The sequence below is a fragment of the Kogia breviceps genome, chromosome X, assembly GCF_026419965.1.
Source record: "Kogia breviceps isolate mKogBre1 chromosome X, mKogBre1 haplotype 1, whole genome shotgun sequence".
In the NCBI taxonomy this organism is placed as follows: Eukaryota; Metazoa; Chordata; class Mammalia; order Artiodactyla; family Physeteridae; genus Kogia; species Kogia breviceps.
Window position 1 is genome coordinate 127,177,322 of NC_081330.1, and position 20,901 is coordinate 127,198,222.

General features: G+C 42.6%; 1 protein-coding gene across 6 annotated transcripts in view; it reads left to right on the forward strand.

The window, feature by feature from the left end:
- The window catches only part of MID1 (midline 1), a 394,966-nt gene that overhangs the window by 352,246 nt on the left and 21,819 nt on the right, over nt 1–20,901 (forward strand). For all 6 annotated transcript variants that reach the window (XM_059050103.2, XM_059050101.2, XM_067023069.1 and 3 more), the window contains exons 7-8: nt 1,205–1,348; nt 20,369–20,530. In XM_059050103.2, the coding sequence (XP_058906086.1) occupies nt 1,205–1,348; nt 20,369–20,530 (306 nt within the window). The remainder of the gene's footprint in view (nt 1–1,204; nt 1,349–20,368; nt 20,531–20,901) is intronic.

Consider the following 20,901-nt stretch of genomic DNA (forward strand, 5'->3'; position numbering starts at 1 on the left):
GGCCAGATGGTAAATATTTTAGTCTTTGCAGGACATATGGTTGCAACTACTCAATTCTGCTATTGCACAAAGGCATCCAGAGACAGTACATAAATGAATGAGACTGGCTGTGTTCCAATAAAACTTTATTTACAAGAACAGGCAGTGGGCCAGATTTGGCCCATAGCCATAGCTTGCCAGCTCCTGCTCTAAAATGTTATTGCCAGTGCAAAGCACTTCACTGCCTAGGCTTTTTCTTGCTCACAAACTCGTCTCATGAAACCAGTTACTGAATTCAATCCAGTAGAAGTCAACTTAAAATCATCATTTGGGTAGGATTTAGGCTTCTCCGCTCCAGAATGTGTTCAAGACATAAAACAGCAGCCTTCCCCGACGATAAGTTAATCAAATGCCAAGGAATCCTGTTCTTCTTGAGGAAGGAAAATGTACTTCTTAGATACGATTGATTGGCAATCATGTTCTTAATTTGAAATATCACCTATCAACTGAAAAATGAGAAGAAAACAATCACACTAATACATTTTTATAAGGCATTAAAACATGTAATGAAAGAACATTTTCAAACAATTACCTGACTGATACGTTATGGGATAACAAACGTCAGTATTTTTTCAGTTGGGTGCCTGAATATAAAGATACGTGCCATCTTGCAGCTCAGAGGTTGGCTAACTTTGGCTCACGTGCCAAATCTGGTCCTCAGTTGTTTTTGTAAATAAAGTTCTACTGGAACCTGGCCAGGTCTGAGTACAGTCTGTCTCTGGCCTCTTTCATGGTACAAAGGCTCAGTTGAGTAGTTGCAACAGAGACCAGATGACGCACAAAGCCTAAAATATTTACCATCTAGCTCTTTACCGAAGAAGTTTGCCATCCCCACAATGGGGATGAAATGACAAGAGTTCATCTTGTTTACTTTTGGTTTAACATGTTTTCTTGCATGAATAAGAGAGTCTTGTTTGCTTACCCTTCTAAACATGCTTTCACGATAAATAGAGATAAGATACTAGCTGGCTGAAGTCACACTACCTGGGAAAAATCACAGTGATAACCAGCCAACCAAATGTTCTTTGGATTGGGATCACCACCTCTAGGATAGTAGTTCTGATGGATATATTTTAAAAGGCCTGCTTTGACTGTCAAACATCTCCTTTGAAATGTATCCCAGGGGTGTCTGCTTCTCTGCTGATGACCGTCTTGCTCCCCACAGCTCCCAACCCTCCCACAATTAGAGAAGAGCTCTGCACGGCTTCCTATGACACCATCACCGTTCACTGGACCTCTGACGACGAATTCAGTGTGGTCTCCTACGAGCTCCAGTACACCATATTCACCGGACAAGCCAATGTTGTGAGTGAGTATCGCACGCCCTGTTGACTTCTCTGTTTGGTGCCTGTTTTCAGATCGATTGCATTTCTGAATTTAAATATCAAGGGAAGACAAGGACGGAAAGAGTACACGATATTTATTGGCTTGTCTTTCCTAACCAAGAAGATGGTAGCACTCACTCGTACTGTGCTAGGAAAAATAACAGGCCCAATAGCGTTGAGAATTATTGATCTCTCGCAAACCACATGGACGACTCTTACAAACATATTGTTAAAGGAATCAGGAAACAAAAGGATGAATGCACTATGAGTCTATTTGTACATAAGGTAAAGATAAAAAGCTCTTGTGTTTAGAGATGTATACATAGGTGTAAAAACTATAAATAAAAGTCAGGGTGATGGTTACCTCTTGGATGGGAGGGGAGTAGCACCATTGGAAAAACATGGGGAGATCATGAGTTAACAAGGACTTTCTGGGTGGGAGTTATACGGTTTAGTCATTATATCATACATCTAGTTTTCTGAGTGTTACTTCAGAACTTTTTTTTGTTATGAACCTTGGGTCTGTGTCACTGTTTTTTATTTTAGTTTTTATTTTATATTAGAGTATAGTTGATTTACAGTGTTGTGTTAGTTTCAGGTGTCTAGCAAAGTGATTCCGTTACACAGATACATATCTCCATTACTTTACAGATTCTTTTCTCATAGAGGTTATTAGAGAATAGTGAGTAGAGTTCGTTCCCTGTGCTGTACACAGTAGGTCCTTGTTGGTTATCTATTGTATATATAGTAGTGTGTAGATGTTAATCCCAAACTCCTAATCTATCCCCCTACCCCGACCTCTCCCCTTTGGTAACCATAAGTTTGTTTTTGAAGTCCATGAGTCTGTTTCTGTTTTGTACACAAGTTCATTTGCATCATTTTTTTAGATTCCACGTAGAAGTGATATCACATGGTACTTGTCGTTCTCGTTCTAACTTACATCACTTAGTATGAGCATCTCTAGGTCCATCCGTGTTGCTGCAATGGCATTATTTCCTTCTTTTTTATGTCTGAGTACTATTCCATTGTGTATATGTACCAAATCTTCATTACTCACTCCTCTGTCGATGGACATTTAGGTTGCTTCCACACCTTGGCTATTGTGAGTAGTGCTGCAGTGAACCCTGGGGTGCATGTAGCTTTTCAAATTATGGTTTTCTTTGGGTATATGCCCAGGAGTGGGATTGGTGGATCATATGGTATAGTTCTATTTTTAGTTTTTTGAGGAACTGCCGTACTGTTCTCCATAGTGGCTGTACCAATTTACATTGCCGCCAACAGCATAGGAGGGTTCCCTTCTCTCCACACCCTCTCCAGCATTTATGGTTTGTAGACTTTTTAATGATGGCCATTCTGAGCCGTGTGAGCTGATACCTCATGGTAGTTTTGATTTGCATGTCTCTAATAATTAGTGATGTTGAGCATCTTTTCATGTGCTTTTTGGCCATCTGTATGTCTTCTTTGGAGAAATGTCTCTGTAGATCTTCTGCCCATTTGTTCACTGGGTTGTTTGTTTTTTTGATATTGAGCTGCTTGAATATTTTGGAGATTAATCCTTTGTTAGTTGCTTTGTTTGCAAATATTTTCTCCCGTTTTGTGGGTTGTCCTTTTGTTTATGGTTTCCTTTGCTGTGCACAAGCTTTTAAGTTTAATTAGGTCCCATTTGTTTGTTTTTGTTTTTATTTTCATTACTCCAGGAGGTGGATCCAAAAAGATATTGCTGCAATTTATGCAAAGATTGTTCTGCCTATATTTTCCTCTAAGAGTTTTATAGTATCCGGTCTTACATTTAGGTCTTTAATCCATTTTGAGTTTATTTTTGTGTATGGTGTTAGAGAACATTCTCATTTTCATTCTTTAACATGTAGCTGTCCAGTTTTCCCTGCAACACTTACTGAAGAGGCTGTCTTTTCTCCATTGTATATTCCTGCCTCCTCCGACATAGATTAGTTGACCATAGGTGCGTGGGTTTATGTCTGGACTTTCTATCCTGTCCCACTGATCTATATTTCTGTTTCTCTACCAATACCATAGTGTTTTGATGACTGTAGCTTTGTAGTCAAGGAGCCTGATTCCTCCAGCTCTGTTTTCCTTTTCCTTTCTCAGGATTGCTTTGGCTAGTAGGGGTTTTTTGTGTTTCTATACAAATTTAAAAATTTTTTTCTTCTAGTTCTGTGAAAAATGCCATTGGTAATTTAATAGGGATTGCATTGAATCTGTAGATTGCTTTAGGTAGTATACTCATTTTGACAGTATTGACTCTTCCAATTTAAGAACAATATTGATTTTTCCAATTCCTTCCCACCTGTGTGTGTCATCTTCAGTTTCTTTCATCAGCATCTTATAGTTTTCGAGTACAGGTATTTTGGCTCCTTGGGTAGGTTTATTCTTAGGAATTTTATTCTCTTTCATGTGATGGTAAATGGGATCGTTTCCTTAATTTCTCTTTCTGATCTGTCATCAGAAATGCAAGAGATTTCTGTGTATTAATTCTGTAAGCTGCAGCTTTACCAAATTCATTGATGAGCTCGAGTAGTTTTCTGGTAGCATCTTTGGGATTTTCTATGTGTAGTATCATGTCCTCTGCAAACAGTGACCGTTTTACTTCTTCTTTTCCAATTGGGATTCCTTTTATTTCTTTTTCTTCTCTGATTGCCGTGGCTAGGACTTCCAAAGCTATGTTGAATAAAAGTGGTGGGAGTGGGCATCCTTGTCTTGTTCCTGATCTTAGACTAAATGCTTTCAGCTTTTAGCTTTTCACTGTTGAGTATCATGTTAGCTGTGGGTTTGTCATATATGGTCTTTATTATGTTGAGGCTCTGTGCCCACTTTCTGGAGAGTTTTTTATTATCATAAATGAATGTTGAATTTTGTCAGAAGCTTCTTCTGCATCTATTGAGATGATCGTATGGTTTTTATTCTTCAGTTTGTTAGTGTGGTGTGTAGCACACTGGTTGATATGCGGATATTGAAGAATCCTTGGCATCCCTGGGATGAATCCCACTTGATCACGGTGTATGATCCTTTTACTGTATCGTCGGGTTTGGTTTGCTAGTATTATGTTGAAGAATTTTGCATCTGTATTCATCAGTGATATTGGCCTGTAATTTTCTTTTTTTGTGCTACCTTTGTTTGGTTTGGCTATCAGGGTGATGGTGGCCTCGTCGAATGAGTTTGGGAGTGTTCCCTCCTCTGCGATTTTTTGGGAATAGTTTCAGAATGATAGGTGTTAACTCTTCTCTAAATGCTTGGTAGAATTCACCTGTGGAGCCATCTGCTCTTGGACTTTTGTTTGTTGGGAGTTTTTTAATCACATTTTCAATTTCAGTACTTGTGATTGGTCTGTTCACATATTCTATTTCTGCTTGGTTCAGTCTTGGGAGATTGTACCTTTCTACGAATTTGTCCATTTCTTCCAGATTGTTCATTTTATTGGCATAGAGTTGCTTGTTGTAGTGGCTTATGATCCTTTGTAATTTCTGTGGTGCCTGTTGTAACTTCAACTTTTTCATTTCTAATTTTATGGATTAGAGCCTTCTTTTTTTTTCTTGATGAGTCTGGCTAAAAGTTTATCAATTTGGTTTATGTATTCTTTGTGTCTATTTCATTTATTTCTGCTCTGATCTTTATGGTTTCTTTCCTTCTGCTAACTTTGGGTTTTGGCTCTTCTTTCTCTAGTTGCTTTAGGCATAAGGTTAAGTTGTTTATTTGAGATTTTTCTTGTTTCCTGAGGTACGATAGTATTGCTATAAACTTCCCTCGTACAGCTGCTTTTGCCGTGTCCCGTAGGTCTTGGATCATCAGGCTTTTGTTTTTGTTTGTCTCTAGGTATTTTTTCATTTCTTCTTTGATTTCTTCAGTGATCCGTTGGTTGGTTAGTGGCATACTGTTTCACCTCCATGTGTTTGTGTTTTTTACAGTGTTTTTTTGATTTCTAATCTAATAGTGTTGTAGTCAGAAGATGCTTGATAGGAGTTCAATTTTCTTAAATTTACGGAGGCTTGCTTTGTGGCTCAGCACTGTCTCTCTCCTGGAGAATGTTATATGTGCCTTTGAGAAGAATGTGTGTTCTGCTGCTTTCAGATGGAATGTTCTATAAATATCAATTAAGTTCCTCTGGTCTCATCTGTCATTTAAGGCCTGTGTTTCCTTACTGATTTTCTGTCTGGATGATCTGTCCATTGATGTAAGTGGGGTGTTAAAGTCCCCCACTATTATTGTGTTACTGTTGATTTCTCCTTTTATGGCTGTTAGCATTTGCCTTATATACTGAGGTGCTCCTTTGTTGGGTGCATATACATTGACAATTGTTTTATCCTCTTCCTGGCTTGATCCTTTGATCATTGTATATATACAGGGTCCTTCTTTGTCTCTTGTAACAGTCTTGATTTTAAAGTCTATTTTGTCTGACACGAGTGTGGCTACTCCAGCTTTCTTCTGATTTCCATTTGCGTAGAATACCTTTTTCCATCTTCTCACTTTCAGTCTGTATGTGTCCCTAGATCTGAAGTGGGTCTCTTGTAGACGGCATATATACGGGATTTATTTTTGTATCCATTCAGGCAGTTTATGTCTTTTGGTTGGAGTATTTAATCCTTTTACATTTCAGGTAATTATCAATATGTATGTTCTTAATGCCATCTTGTTCATTGTTTTGGATTTGTTTTTGCAGGTCTTTTTTCTTCCCTTGCTCTTTTGTTCGCTTCTCTTGTGATTTGATGACTGTCTTTAGTGTTGTGTTTGCATTGCCTTTTTTTAATTCATTACTCTGAATTGTTTTTCAGGTAGATTACCTATCTCCACTTCACTTAGTTGTTCTTCTGGGGTTTTATCTTGTTCCTTTGTCTGGAATATATTTCCCTGCCATCTCATTTTGTGTAACTGTCTATGTTTGTGGTCTCTGTTTCTCAGGCTGCACATCTGTAGTTCCTCTTTCTTCTGGTGTCTGCACCCCGGTGGGTGAGATTGGTCCAGAGGCGTGGGCAGGGCCATGTTGTCAAGAGGTGCATTTAGAGGAGACTTTGTGCTCAGGACGACTTCAGGCAGAGTGTCTCCTGATGGGTGGGGCTGTGTGCCCACCCTGTTCATTGTTTGGCCTGAGGTGTACCAGCACTGGAACCAGGCAGTTATTGGGGGGGGGGGGGGGCGCAAGGTCTCGGTGCCAAAATGGCGATCTCCGGGAGAGCTCACGCCAATGAATATTTCCTGGGGCCTCTGGCCTTTGCCCCTACAGTGAGCCCCAGCCAACCCCCAACTCCCTAGGAGACCCTCCAAGACCCACAGGTAGGTCCGACCCAGGCTCCTGTGGAGTCGCTGCTTTGCCCTGGGTCCCAGTTCACAGGAAACCTTATGTGCGCCCTCCAGGAGTGGAGTCTCTGTTTCCACCTGTCCCTGTGGAGCTCCTGCACTCAAGCCCCGCTGGTCTTCAAAGCCAAATGCTCTGGGGGCTCTTCCTCCTGATGCCAGACCCCCAGGCTGGGGAGCCTGAAGTAGGGCTCCGAACTCTTCTGTAAGAGAACCTCTGCAATATAATTATTTTCCATTTTGTGGGTCACCCATCTGGCAGGCATTGGATTTGATTATATCGCAACAGCACCCCTCCTATGGTCCTGTTGTGGCTTCTTCTGTCTTTGGATGTAGAATATCTTTTTTGGTAGGTCCCAGTCTTTTTTGTCAGTGGCTGTTCAGCAGTTTTGATTTGGGTGTTTTCATGAGAGGAGGTGAGCTCAAGTTCTTCTACTCTGCCATCTTGTCTGCAGAATCTATTTCACCTTTTTTTAAAGGATTTAATAAAATGAATAGCCGAAGAATCCCAAATACCTGGTCTCATTCAGAGGCGAGCAGGGCCATCATCTGAAATATTAGCAATTGGCCCCCACCTAGAAGAATTTTAGACTTTATTTGAAGCACAGAGAAACCCCTCTCTCACTGGGGACCGTGAGATATTCAGTATCGGAGACAATTTGATGATCTAGAATAGCAGCAAGTAGCTAGTCAGAGAGATGATAATAGAGGAAGCACTCCCTCCCACCCCACAGTTATTTAAATTGAATTAAGTATATGGCAAAGGACGAGAAGAAATGTATTTTTAGGGGAGCAAGTTTGAAAGCTTCTTGAGCAAATAAAAACAGAACATGTCAAAGTAAAATAGGATAGAATAGCAGTCACTTTTCAACAAAGAAATGTTTTGAATAAATCCATATCAACCTTGCTTTTATTATATAAACCTTTTTTTAACTACACTGTTCTTTCCTAGCACAAGTAATTCTGAGGCACATGATGCTTAAAATAGAAATTTGATTTAGGAGTAATTAAAAGAGTGATGCAGAAAGACCCACACTTCTAAGGGGCTAAAGTATAAGTGACTCGTACCAACAAATGGCTCCCTCTCCGTGTATCCCCTTTTCCCAGCTTCCCCTTCTGACCTTTCACTCCTTAATCGGCCTGCCTTGGAAGCTTTTCTTAAAATCTTACTTAGCTTTTATTAAAATCTTCTAAGAATGTGTAATTTTGGAGTGAAAGGGAAAATGATGAAACGTTGAGAACACCTTTGGCAAGCTGCCTGAGTAGGTAGAAAGCATAGAGAGGGCAGAAATGGTACACCCAAAAGGTCTTGGGGCAAGTGACCACTAAGTCTTGAAAGAGAGTGGGTACTTATGAGTACAGTAAAGGCGTACCAGGCAGCCATGTTCAGCAAACCTATAGAGACAGAAGGTGGCAGGGTGTAGTGGGAGATCTCGTCTAATTAAGCCTGGCTAGAGAGTTGAGTGAGGAAGGGGAGACGGTGAGAAATGAAGACAGAGAAATAGAACCAGGCCTCAACCCCATTCAGGTCTAGTTCTTACTGTTTGTGCATCTGGAGTCAGCAGGGGGTCAGCTAACCTGCTGATCTTGGTTAGGCTCCCTAGCAGGTCAGGCTGGTAACTGGGGCATCTCCACTGCTGGACAGCTCTCTCCTGCAGTCTAGCTCAAGTATGTTCTCCAGGGCATTGCAGAGGTGAAGGCAGAAGGGTGGGCCCAGTTGCCCACACGCTTTTCAAGCCTCTGTCTTTGTCACGTTAGCTGACATGCCATTGGCCAAACCCATTCCCACGAGTGAGCCTGGAGTCAGAAGGAGAGGCCTGCAAGGTTATATAGCAAACAAAAATGCATGGATACAGCAAGAAGGGAGGGAGTGGAGCCAGAGGACCATCTGTTGTAGAACCTTAGCTCCATACCAGCACTTCACTCCATCCCCCAAATGAAAGGAAGATACCTGTTGCTTGAAACTGAGGGTTTCCCAGGTGACTAAACCGTGATTAACTTGACTTCCATGCTGTTGGCATGGAAAAGAATACCAAAATAAGACACAAGAATGCAATAGATGAGAAAAGGCCACACCTGTAGAAATCCAACAACAGCAATACCACTGAAATTAGAGCTTTATGTTGGGTAATTCCAGAGAAGGCCATTTGTTCCCAGAAAGCAGTTGCCACAAGAAAATACATGCACATGGCTGAACGAAGATTACAGACCTGCCTTTGGCTGTTGTTCTTATACTTTTTTTTTTTTTGAAGTGTAGTTGATTGACAATGTTGTGTTAGTTTCAGGTGTACAGCAAAGTGATTCAGTTATACATATATCCATTCTTTTTCAGATTCTTTTCCCATATAGGTTGTTACAGAATATTGAGTAGAGTTCTCTGTGCAGTACAGTGCAAGATCTGCCTTATTTAAAACGTAGATGCTGAAAACTCCTGTTCTCCCAGGACAGATGGAAACCACTGAAACTGCAGTTGTTCCTCTAACTGGGGTACTCTAGTCAGCTTGTTAGTATCAGCATTTGTTTCTCTCTTTAATGTCTATTAAAGCAGTAGAGTGAAGTCTCAATGCCTACAGGATCAAATTGCAACAATGCAAGAATAAATTCAGATTAAAGGTACCTGAGATGTACACTTTCTCAGATGATTTTTTCTTTTCTTTTGTAATTTAATCTTAATTTTATATTGGAGTATAGTTGATTTACAACGCAGCGTTAGTTTCAGGTGTACAGCAAAGTGATTCAGTTATACGGATACATCTATCCATTGCTTTACACATTCTTTTCTTATATAGGTTTTTAGAGAATAGTGACTAGAGTTCCCTGTGCTGTACAGCAGGTCCTTGTGGGTTATCTGTGGTATATAGAATAGTGTGTAGATGTTAATCCCAAACTCCTAATCTGTCTGTCTCCTGACCTGCCCTTTGGTAACCACAAGTTTGTTTTTGAAGTCTGTGAGTCTGTTTCTGTTTTGTACGTAAGTTCATTTGTATCATTTTTTTAAGATTCCACATAGAAATGGGATGGTATGGTACATCTTTCTCTTGGATTTACTTCACTTAGTATGATCATCTCTAGGTCCATCCATGTTGCTGCAAATGGCATTATTTCCTTCTTTTTTATGGTTGAGTACTATTCCATTGTATATATGTACCACATCTTCTTTACTCACTCCTCTGTTGATGGACATTTAGGTTGCTTCCATGTCCGCACAATTGTAAACAGCGCTGCGATGAACATTGGGGTGCATGTGGTTTTTTTTTTTTCAAGTTATGATTTTCTCCTGATCTGTGCCCAGGAGTGGGATGGCTGAGTCGTATGGTAGTTCTATTTTTAGTTTTTTAAGGAACCGCCATACTGTTCTCCATAGTGGCTGCACCAATTTACATTCCCACCAACAGCATAGGAGGCCTGGAAAGTAAAGGTCTTAGCCCTGTGTTTGCCAGTGTTAGCACATAGCTATTCCAAGTTACTGTTCCTACAAAAATATAGCCTAGACTCACCGCTCATTATATTTTCTGTTGTATCATAAAGGTCGGTCGTGCAATTTGCCAGGATTATCTGCATGATGGCATTTTACACAGTGTTCGTGTGAAAGGCCTTCCTTGCATGTTGTTTGTTCTTCTATCCTACCATTTGAAAGGACTATCCTTTGCAGATGTTCTCTTGAATGATAAGATCTAAGAGTACAAACTGTACTGGAAAGGAGGAGAAAGAATACTCCAAAGCTGGCTGTAGCTCCGTGTGCCACTAGGCAGTCTTTTACTGTCCCTAGGTCACAGTTCCTTCACTTGTCCTAATAAATTCTAGTTAATTGCCCTCAAGTGACTTTAGGGAAGGAGAATTCGATACTCTCTATGGAGCTTTTTAATCTTATAAAAAGACTATATCTAATCGAATTCATACACTCAAATAAATGTAAAATGAATGACAGTTAATTTTTTAGTTTTCATTTTTATGAACAGGCTTATGACTACAGATGTTAACGAACTGCTTATTGAGAAATAGATATGTATTCAATTTTACAGTTTTTTCCAAAACTACTTTTAATGCATCATTGAAAATCTTCAATTGGAGCCTTCTCCCAGCAGCCTATTATTTTTATTATTGGCAAAAGTCAAAAGATCCGTGTCTTCATGCCTTCATGGCAAAGTAGTTATCTGTATTTAATTTGTTTTAGTCGTTTTGAAAACATTCATGAAAGTTATGAAGCATATACTGTGTGTATTGAGAAGAAGGAAAAGAATGTTCACTTCTGTCCAATCTGTTCAAAGAAACAAAGGGTGTTAGAAGCTGGTGTGCAGCCTCTCTGAAGCGTGTCCGTGGTGCATAATGTTGTATACATAATGTTTTACTGTAAGATGACAGGCAGTTGCTGTACAAGGCTCTGAAGTCCCAAACGTAATTAGGATCTTGTAAGGAGCGGCATTATGTAGGGAGATGCTTCTGACCCATTGTGAATGAGAGAAAAAGGGCACAAAATCCCAAAACTCAATTGTTGTATTATGAACGAATCATCTTCCAAGTTCCATTGTTGTTTTAATACTTCAAGCTGAATTGGAGAAGGTGAATGTTGGCATCCCCTCAAGGATGACAGGAAACGAATTGAGAGGAAAGTAGAAGTTCCAGTCAGGACAGTTATACGGATGTTTCATAAAGTGATGAATAAAACCCGGTCAACGGTCTCAACACAGTGGGGTATCAAGGCAGAGAAGTCTGGCGCTTGGCACCATATGCAAGAAGTTAAGTGGTGCTGGCACTAGACCAACACTAGCAATGCAATAATGGTGTACTCCAAGGCATCCCACTAACTGCGGCCCCCGAAAGAGAACGGTCGATGTTGCTTTCTTGGCATTTGTAATCAACCTCTCAGTTACGACCTTGGCCATGATAATAATATAAAGGTAAGCCTAAACAGAGTTAGAGTTCATCACAACAGACTGTCCCAGGGTAAAGTCATCCAATCAAATTTTACTACTCCATAAACATTTTGTTCTTTTAATATTCAAGTAAAATAATTAGTGACCTCTTCACAAACTAATCGGGATGGTCAGGGTCCCCTTTTTGGTTTGGAAAAGTTTGCCAAACATGAAATCTTTTTTTGTTGGGTTAAGACTTCAGATTGTAAGCCAAGTTGCAGTTTACAGCAATTTCAGACATCTGTGCTTTATGATGTTGCTGAAAGCATTCCGCCACTGCATTAAACCCGGCTTTGGGGTTGTACAGTGATGTAAAGTTTATTGAAACATTTTTACATTTGCTTTCTTTGACCACAATACTCATTTCGCTGTAACATATGCAATTAAATAGGAACAGTGTAAACACAGTGACATTGATAGGATTCTCATTTGATTCTGCTGAATGCTGTTATTGTTTGCATTTGTGCTGGACTGCTGTTGCCAAAGGTCTAGGAATATGAGTGGATTGTCCTAGGCGATGGAAAAGCTCATCGTTTTCTTCTGTTCTTTAATTGGTTTTTTATTGGAGTATAGTTGATTGACAGTGTTCTGTTAGTTTCAGGTGTACACAGCACAGTGATTCAGTTATACGTATATATATTTTTTCAGATTCTTTTCCCTTATAGGTTATCACAGAATATTGAGTAGAGTTCCCTGTGCTATACAGTAGGAGCTTGTTGATTATCTGTTTTATATAGAGTAGTGTGCATGTGTTAATCCCGAACTCCTAATTTGTCCCTTCCCCCTTGGTAACTGTAAGTTTGTTTGCTGTGTCTGTTGTTTTATTACTATTGTAATGCTCTTACTAAATATGTAAAGTGAGTTACAAGCGCTGCCAGGGCTTCCGCTTTGGGACTAGAAGGGCCAGCTTCTGTGCAACAGGAGTTCAGTCCCCCTAGTACTCGCTGGAATTTGGGCTTCCGGAGAACCTGGGGCTACGTCCATGCTGACGGGACCTGGGTTTGCTCAGGATCTGCCCAGGGAGGCACTGCTGGGAGTAGAAGTTCCCTGACCAGGGATTGAACGTGCGCCCCCTGCGGTAGAGGCATAGAGTCTTAACCACTGGACAGCCAGGCAATTAAGCAGAGGCTTCCCTTGGGGGAGGTCAGTGACAAGGAGGGTAAGAAAAACCATGCTTCAATGAGGCTGCAGGTGAGAGGATTCAGCATGGAAGTGGGCACACCATACTGCACAGAGAAGGTCAATGCCGGAGGGGCATCCTAAAGTGGGCACGAGGTAGCAGAGATACCTATCTGAGTCAAAGAAGCAGCTCACTGTAGTGAGTGGAGAATCTACAGCTTAGAAGTGGGAGAAGAAAAAGATGTCTGACAGACAGACAAGGCCCCTTGTCTCGATTTCGAGTGATTAGAGTGGGACAAAGAGGAGAAGAGTGGAAAACCGTCTGGCCCACTGTAGCTCCCCAAAGCACAGGTCACGCCTATGCTGCGGAAAGGGGAACGGGTGCAATGTGCATTGAGTTGGAAAGTAACTGGGAAGTTGTGAAATAATTCTGAGCGATCATTAAGGGATGGGAAAAGAATATTGGATAAAGCCAGAGGGAAAACAGAAATTGGAAAAAAATTAAGTTTGGGGTTAAGACTTGCTTGACAACATGTATAGCCCACCCACTCCATCCATACACACACACCAAGCTTGTTTTATAAACATTTGGATTTGGTGAGAAGATGGCAGAGTAGAAGGACGTGTGGTCATTCCCTCTTGCGAGAGCACCTGAATCACAAGTAACTGCTGGGTAGTCATCAACAGGAAGACACTGGCACTCACCAGAAAAGATACCTACCCCACACCCATACGACAAAGTAGAAGCTAGAGTGAGACAGTGGGAGGGCTGCAATCACAATAAAATCAAATCCTGTAACCGCCTGGTGGGTGGCTCACAGACTGGAGAACAGTTATACCACAGAAGTCCGCCCCGTGGTGTGAAGGTTCTGAGCCCCACGTCAGGTTTGCCAACCTAGGGGTCTGACAAGTGGGAGGAGGAATTCCCAGAGAATCAGACATCGAAGGCTAGCAGGATTTGATTGCAGGACTGAGGGAAACAGAGACTCCACTCTTGGAGGGCACACACAGGGTAGTGTGCACATCCGGACCCAGGGGGAGAGAGCAGTGACCCCAGGGGAGACTGAACCAGACCCACCTGCTGGTGTTGGAGGGTCTCCTGCAGAGGCGGGGAGGGGCTGTGGCTTACTGCAGGGACAGGGACCCAGGCAGCAGAGGTTCGGGGAAGTGCTCCTTGGCACGAGCCCTCCCAGAGTCCGCCATGAGCCCCACCAAAGAGCCTGTGGCCTCCAGTGCTGGGTCACCTCAGGCCAAACAACGAACAGGGAGTGAACGCGGCCCCACCCATCAGCAGACAAGCAGATTAAAGTGTTTTACTGCTCTCTGCCCACCAGAGCAACACCCAGCTCTACCCACCACCAGTGCCTCCCATCAGGAAGCTTGCAGAAGCCTCTTAGCCTCATCCACCAGAGGGCAGACAGCAGAGGCAAGAAGAATGACAACCCTGCCGCCTGTGGAACAAAAACCACATTCGCAGAAAGACAGACAAGATGAAAAGGCAGAGGGCTATGTACCAGATGAAGAAACAAGAGAAAACCCCAGAAAAACAACTAAATGAAGTGGAGATAGGCAACCTTCCAGAAAAAGAATGGAGGCAAAGATAGTGAAGATGCAAGAAGTGTTTCACAAACACCTAGAGGATTTAAGGAACAAACAAACCGATGAACGATAACTGAACTGAAAACTACACTAGAAGGAATCAATAGCAGAATAACTGAGGCAGCAGAACGGATAAGGGACCTGGAAGACAGAATGGTGGAATTCACCGTTGCGGAACAGAATAAAGGAAAAAGAATGAAAAGAAATGAAGACAGCCTAAGAGACCTCTGGGACGACATTAAACGCAACAACATTCACATTACAGGGGTCCCAGAAGGAGAAGAGAGAAAGAAGGCAGCAGAGAAAGTATCTGAAGAGATGAGAGTTGAAAAGCTTCCCTAACGTGGGAAAGGCAATAGCCACCCAAGTCCAGGAAGCACTGCGAGTCCCAGGCAGGAGAAACCCAAGGAGAAACACGCCGAGACACATAGTAATCAAACGGGCAAAAATTAAAGACAAAGGAAAATGATTGAAAGCAGCAAGGGAAAAATGACAAATAACATATAAGAGAACTCCCCTAAGGTTAACAGCTGATTTCTCAGCAGAAACTCTACAAGCCAGAAGGGAGTGGCATGATATACTTAGAGTGATGAAAGGGAAGAACCTACAACCAAGATTACCCTACCCGGCAAGGATCTCATTCAGATTCCACTGAGAAATCAAAAGCTTACAGACAAGCAAAAGCTAAGAGAATTCAGCACCACCAAACCAGCTCTACAACAAATGCTAAAGGAACTTCTCTAAGTGGGAAACATAAGAGGAGAAAAGGACCTACAAAACAAACCCAAGATAATTAAGAAAATGGTCAGAGGAACATACATGTCGATAATTACCTTAAATGTAAATGGATAAAATGCTCCCACCAAAAGACACAGACTGGCTGAATGGATACAACAACAAGACCCATATATATGCTTGCCTACAAGAGACCCACTTCAGACCTACGGACACATACAGACTTGAAAGCAAGGGGATGGAAGAAGATATTCCATGCAAATGGACATCAAAAGAAAGCTGGAGTAGCAATTGTCATATCAGACAAAATAGACTTTACAATAAAGACTATTACAAGAGACAAAGAAGGACACTACAGAATGATCAAGGGATCAATCCAAGAAGAAGATATAACAATTATAAATATACATGCACCCAACAAAGGAGCACCTCAATACATAAGGCAAATACTAGCAGCCATAAAAGGGGAAATCGACAGTAACACAGTAATAGTGGGGGACCCTAACACCTCACACCAATGGACAGATCATCCAGACAGAAAATTAACAAGGAAACACAAGCTCTAAATGACACAATAGACCAGCTAGATTTCACTGATATTTTTAGAACATTTCACCCAAAAGTGGCAGAATACACTTTATTCTGAAGTGCACATGGAACATTCTCCAGGACAGATCACATCCTGGGCCACAAATCAAGCCTTGGTAAATTTAAGAAAATTGAAATCATATCAAGCATCTTTTTCACCCACAACACTATGAGATTAGCAATACATTACAGGGGAAAAAAACATAAAAACCACAAACACATGGAGGCTAAACACTACATTACTAAATAACCAAGAGATCACTGAAGAAATCAAAGAGAGCAAGATGACAAGTCTGTCCACTCTCACCACTGTTATTCAACATAGTTTTGGAAGCCCTAGCCACGGCAATCAGAGAAGAAAAAGAAACAAAAGGGATCCAAATCAGAAAAGAAGAAGTAAAACTGTCAGTTTGCAGATGCCATGATAGGACATAGACATAGACAATCCTAAAGATGCCACCACAAAACTACTAGAGCTAATCAATGAATGTGGTAAAGTTGCAGGATACAAAATTAATGCACAGAAATCTTTTGCATTCCTATACACTAACAACAAAAGATCAGAAAGAGAAATTAAGGAAACAGTCCCATTCACCCCTGCAACAAAAAGAAAGAAACATCTAGGAAGAAACCTACCAAAGGAGGTAAAAGACCTGTACTCAGAAAACTATAGGACACTGATGAAAGAAATCAAAGATGACACAAACAGATGGAGAGATATACCATCTGCTCTTGGATTGGAAGAATCAATATTGTGAAAATGACTATACTTCCCAAAGCAATCTACAGATTCAGTGAAATCCCTGTCAAATTAGCAATGGCTTTCTTTTTTTTAAAAAAAAAAAAAAACACAGAACTAGGACAAAAAAACCTTAAAATTTGTATGGAAACAGAGATCAAACAATCAGGCTCCCTGACTTCAGGCTATACTACAGAGAGCTATAGTAATCAAGACACTATGATACGGGCACCAAAACAGAAATAGAGATCAATGCAACAGGATAGAAAGCCCAGAGATAAACCCACACACATATGGTCACCTTATCTTTGATAAAGGAGGCAAGAATATACAATGGAGGAAAGACAGTCTGTTCAATAAGTGGTGCTGGGAAAACTAAACAGCTACATGTAAAAGAATGAAATTAGAACACTCCCTAACACCATACACAAAAATGAACTCAAAATGGATTCGAGACCTAAATGTAAGACCGGACAGTATAAAGCTCTTCGAGGAAAACATAGGAAGAACACTCTTTGACATAAATCACAGCAAAATCGTTTTTCATCCACCTCCTAGAATAATGGAAATAAAAACAAAAATAAACAAATGAGACCTACTGAAACTTCAAAGCTTTTGCACAGCAAAGGAAACTATAAACAAGACAAAAAGACAACCCTCAGAATGGGAGAAACTATTTGCAGATGAATCAACAGACAAAGGACTGATCTCTAAAATATATATAAAGAGCTCATTCAGCTCAGTGTCAAAAAAACCAAACAACCCAGTCAAAAAATGGGCAGAAGACCTACATAGACCTTATTCTCCAAAGACGACACACAGATGGCCAGGAGGCACATGAAAAGCTGCTCAACATTACTAATTATTAGAGAAATGCACATCAAAACTATAATCAAGTATCACCTCACACCAGTTAGAATGGGCATCATCAGAAAATCTACAAACAACAAATGCTGGAGAGGGAGTGGAGAAAAGGGAACCCTCTTGCACTGTTGGTGGGAATGTAAATGGATACAGCCACTATGGAGCACAGTATGGAGGTTCCTTCAAAAACTAAAAATAGAACTACCATAGGACCCAGCAATCCCACTACTGGGCATATACCCAGAGAAAACCATAATTCAGAAAGACACATGCACCCCAATGTTCACTGCAGCACTATTTACAATAGCCAGGTCATGGAAACAACCTAAATGCCCATCGACAGACGAACGGATAAAGAAGATGTGGTGCATATATACAATGGAATATTACTCAGCCATAAAAAGAAACAAAACTGAGTCATTTGCAGAGACGTGGATGGACCTAGAGACTGTCCTACAGAGTGAAGCAAGTCAGAAAGAGAAAAACAAATGTCATATATTAATGCTTACCTGTGGCATCTAGAAAAATGGTCCAGGTGAACCGGTTTGCAGGGCAGAAATAGAGACAGAGGTGTAGAGAACCAACGTATGGACACCAAGGGGGGAAAGCGCAGGAGGTGGTGGTGGGGGGATGAATTGGGAGATTGGGATTGACGTGGATACACTAATACGTATGAAATAGATAACTAATAAGAACCTGCTGTGTAAAAAAATAGAAATTGAAAAAATAATAATAAAGTGAGTTACAGGCTTCTTTTTTTTTTTTTTTTCCGGTATGCGGGCCTCTCACTGTCGTGGCCTCTCCCGTTGCGGAGCGCAGGCTCAGCGGCCATGGCTCACGGGCCCAGCTGCTCCACGGCACGTGGGATCCTCCCGGACCGGGGCACGAACCCGCGTCCCCTGCATCGGCAGGCAGACTCCCGACCACTGTGCCACCAGGGATGCCCAGTTACAGGCTTCTTGGGGCCCAGAGCTGAGATCCAGGTTTGGGTGGATCAACATCTACTATTTGGTTGTGGCACTGTCTGGAAGCACTGAGTTTGTCCCTGCTGTGTTCAAGGGAAAGGGAAGGTGAGAAAGTATCAAAAGAGATACGTAATTGGGAGAGTCCCACCTTACTAAGCTATTTGTGGCTGTTCACCTGGGTCTAATGCAAGTGAGAAGTGGTCGGAGAATTAGGGGGAAATTGAGGGGGGTGGATGATGCCTGAGTTGCTCTGTTACGTCTCCGAAAACAAGCACACCACACTCAACCCCTTCTGTGAGTCTCACATCATTTCCTTGCTTTATGGCGGCTCTGTCAAGTCTTGCAATCCTCCTGGTTTGAGTGTTTACAGATGGAAGTGAAAAGAGGTGAGAGAAAAGTCACAGGATTGGTCATGTCTACGACTACAGATATGTTTGCTTATTTGATGACTCACTGAAGCACACCTGCAAATACTGTGCACCCAAGATACAAATCGTAGGAGGTGAATTTTCACAATTAGGAAAATATTTTCACGTTCGTCTCAACTGTGAGCCTACCATGAACAATGTTGAACTAAAAAGGTGGAGACGGTATTTAGTAGGATTCAGAAACAGCTGTCGTGAGGCCGCAAACGTCTTGAAATGCTATGCAGGTATTTGTGGGTTAGGAGGGACTCGCGTTTGTGAGTTTCTTTCTACAGAAATGTTTTATGAGAGTCTCAAAGAGGTAAGACCAAAGAAAGATGAAGGGACTGCTGCTCGGGCATATGGTTAAGGTGTAAGTTGCCTCAAGATCAAAGGAACTAACCCTTTGACTTGCAAATCCCCTGAAAGGGAAGGAGGGGAGGGGAGGCGAGTTGAGCGCCCCTCAGGAAGTGGAGGGGCCCAGCCCTCTACCGAGAATTGGTGAAGGAAATTCACCAGAGTCAGGAAAAGCCGTGACAGCCCAGTCACCAGGGGGCTGGGAAAAGGTTCGATTAGCATGGAGATTGAGGGGCGGAGAGGAGAGTCGGGCCCAGTACCAGAGAAATGTTTTTAGCATCAGCCAGCTGAAAAACAAGACGGCTTCCTCCTTGCTACGTGTTCTTCCAAAGCCTCCTAAAGCCGCAGCCCGCTCCTCAAACCACATCCTGCAGCACAATGCAGCCAGAGGAGCCAGCCCCGCTCTTCTCTGGAACCAGCCATGCTAGGGATGCAGCTGGCCACAGTCCCTGTTGATGCTTTCCTCAGAGCCACCGTGGGCCCTGAGCTGCCCTCAGGTGCTGCCACGCCAGGGTTCTCTTAGGGACACAGGTCCTGCGCATCACCGAAGCGCGACCAGGAGACTACTGGGTCACAAACGACCCCATAGCACATTCTCTTAGGTCCCCTGTCGGAAGTTGCCCTTGTGCTGGCCAGTCTCTGCTGGTCTCACTCCCAAATCGGCTGGGCAGTCGATGAGAGGAGCCGGCCTATCGGGGACGTGCTCCCTACGGCAGTGGCGCGAGGGTGCAACAAACCCTCAAGGCCTTGTAATGCCTCCTCTTGCCTGTCACGCTATCGTTTCAGCCTCATTCTAGTGGCCAGAGCGGGTCACACGGCCAAATCCAAAGCTACGAGCTAAGAGAACGTACCCCATGTCTTTAGAAGGAGCAACTGCAAAGTCACCTAGACATGGATCCAGCAGGGCAGGGTGAAGAATGAGAGGCAAAAAAATACAACCTGCTACATCTACGTTAGTAAAGTCAGTTTCTCACACGTGACCCGGGTCTCTCCTCACCTTCTGTGAGTCTCAAAATGGATGAGATCAAAAACTGAATGATCAGCATAATGAGAACTGGGGGAGGGGTCTGTGGTTACTTGCATGCTTTTCATCCCACGGCACCTGGTAACACGTCATGCACCTGGACGGTGCTTCAGATCCTGGACAGAACAATCCTTGCTGCTCCTAGCCACACTGACCAGGATTTGCAATATAATCATCTTAGGTGGTCTTTCCACTTAGAGCACACAGCAGGACTACATAATAATAAATACAGGTTGCCATCCTAGGTATAGGCAGGACGCTGAGCACTCGAGTTGATTGGTGGTCTCCCTAAGAAGTGACAAAGCTCTCCACTTCCGGTTCAAATATTTAACATGATGCAGATCTACCCCATGCTTGCCCCAAAGAACCCATCACGTCTGCTTGGCTTTGCAGGTCTGTGTAACTCGGCCGATAGCTGGATGATCGTGCCCAACATCAAGCAGAACCACTACACCGTCCACGGTCTGCAGAGCGGCACCAAGTACATCTTCATTGTCAAGGCCATCAACCAGGCGGGCAGCCGCAGCAGTGAGCCTGGGAAGTTGAAGACAAACAGTACGTGCCGCCAGCTCAGCAGAGCTGTCGTCTCTCATCTGCTCTCCTTTCAGCTGCCTCTGGCGCCCCTTCTTTTCCCTTTCTCTGTCCCGGGTGTCGCTGACAGCCTCAGAAAGCAAGCAAAGAGCCAGTGTGCAATCGTGGGTTTTGCATCCGATTCCCCTCGGTTCCAAGCCTGACACGGAGTCGGGGCGCTGTAGCTGGCAGATCGTATTCTTTTCCATAGCAGAATAGCAAATTACTAACTCTTTTCTTCAGGAATTCTCTTACTCCAGATAGCTGTCCAGCTCTGTGGTTCTCAATCAGAGGTGATTCTGGTCCCCCGAGGGACACTGAGCCATGTCTGGAGTCTTTTTTGGCTGTCACAGCTG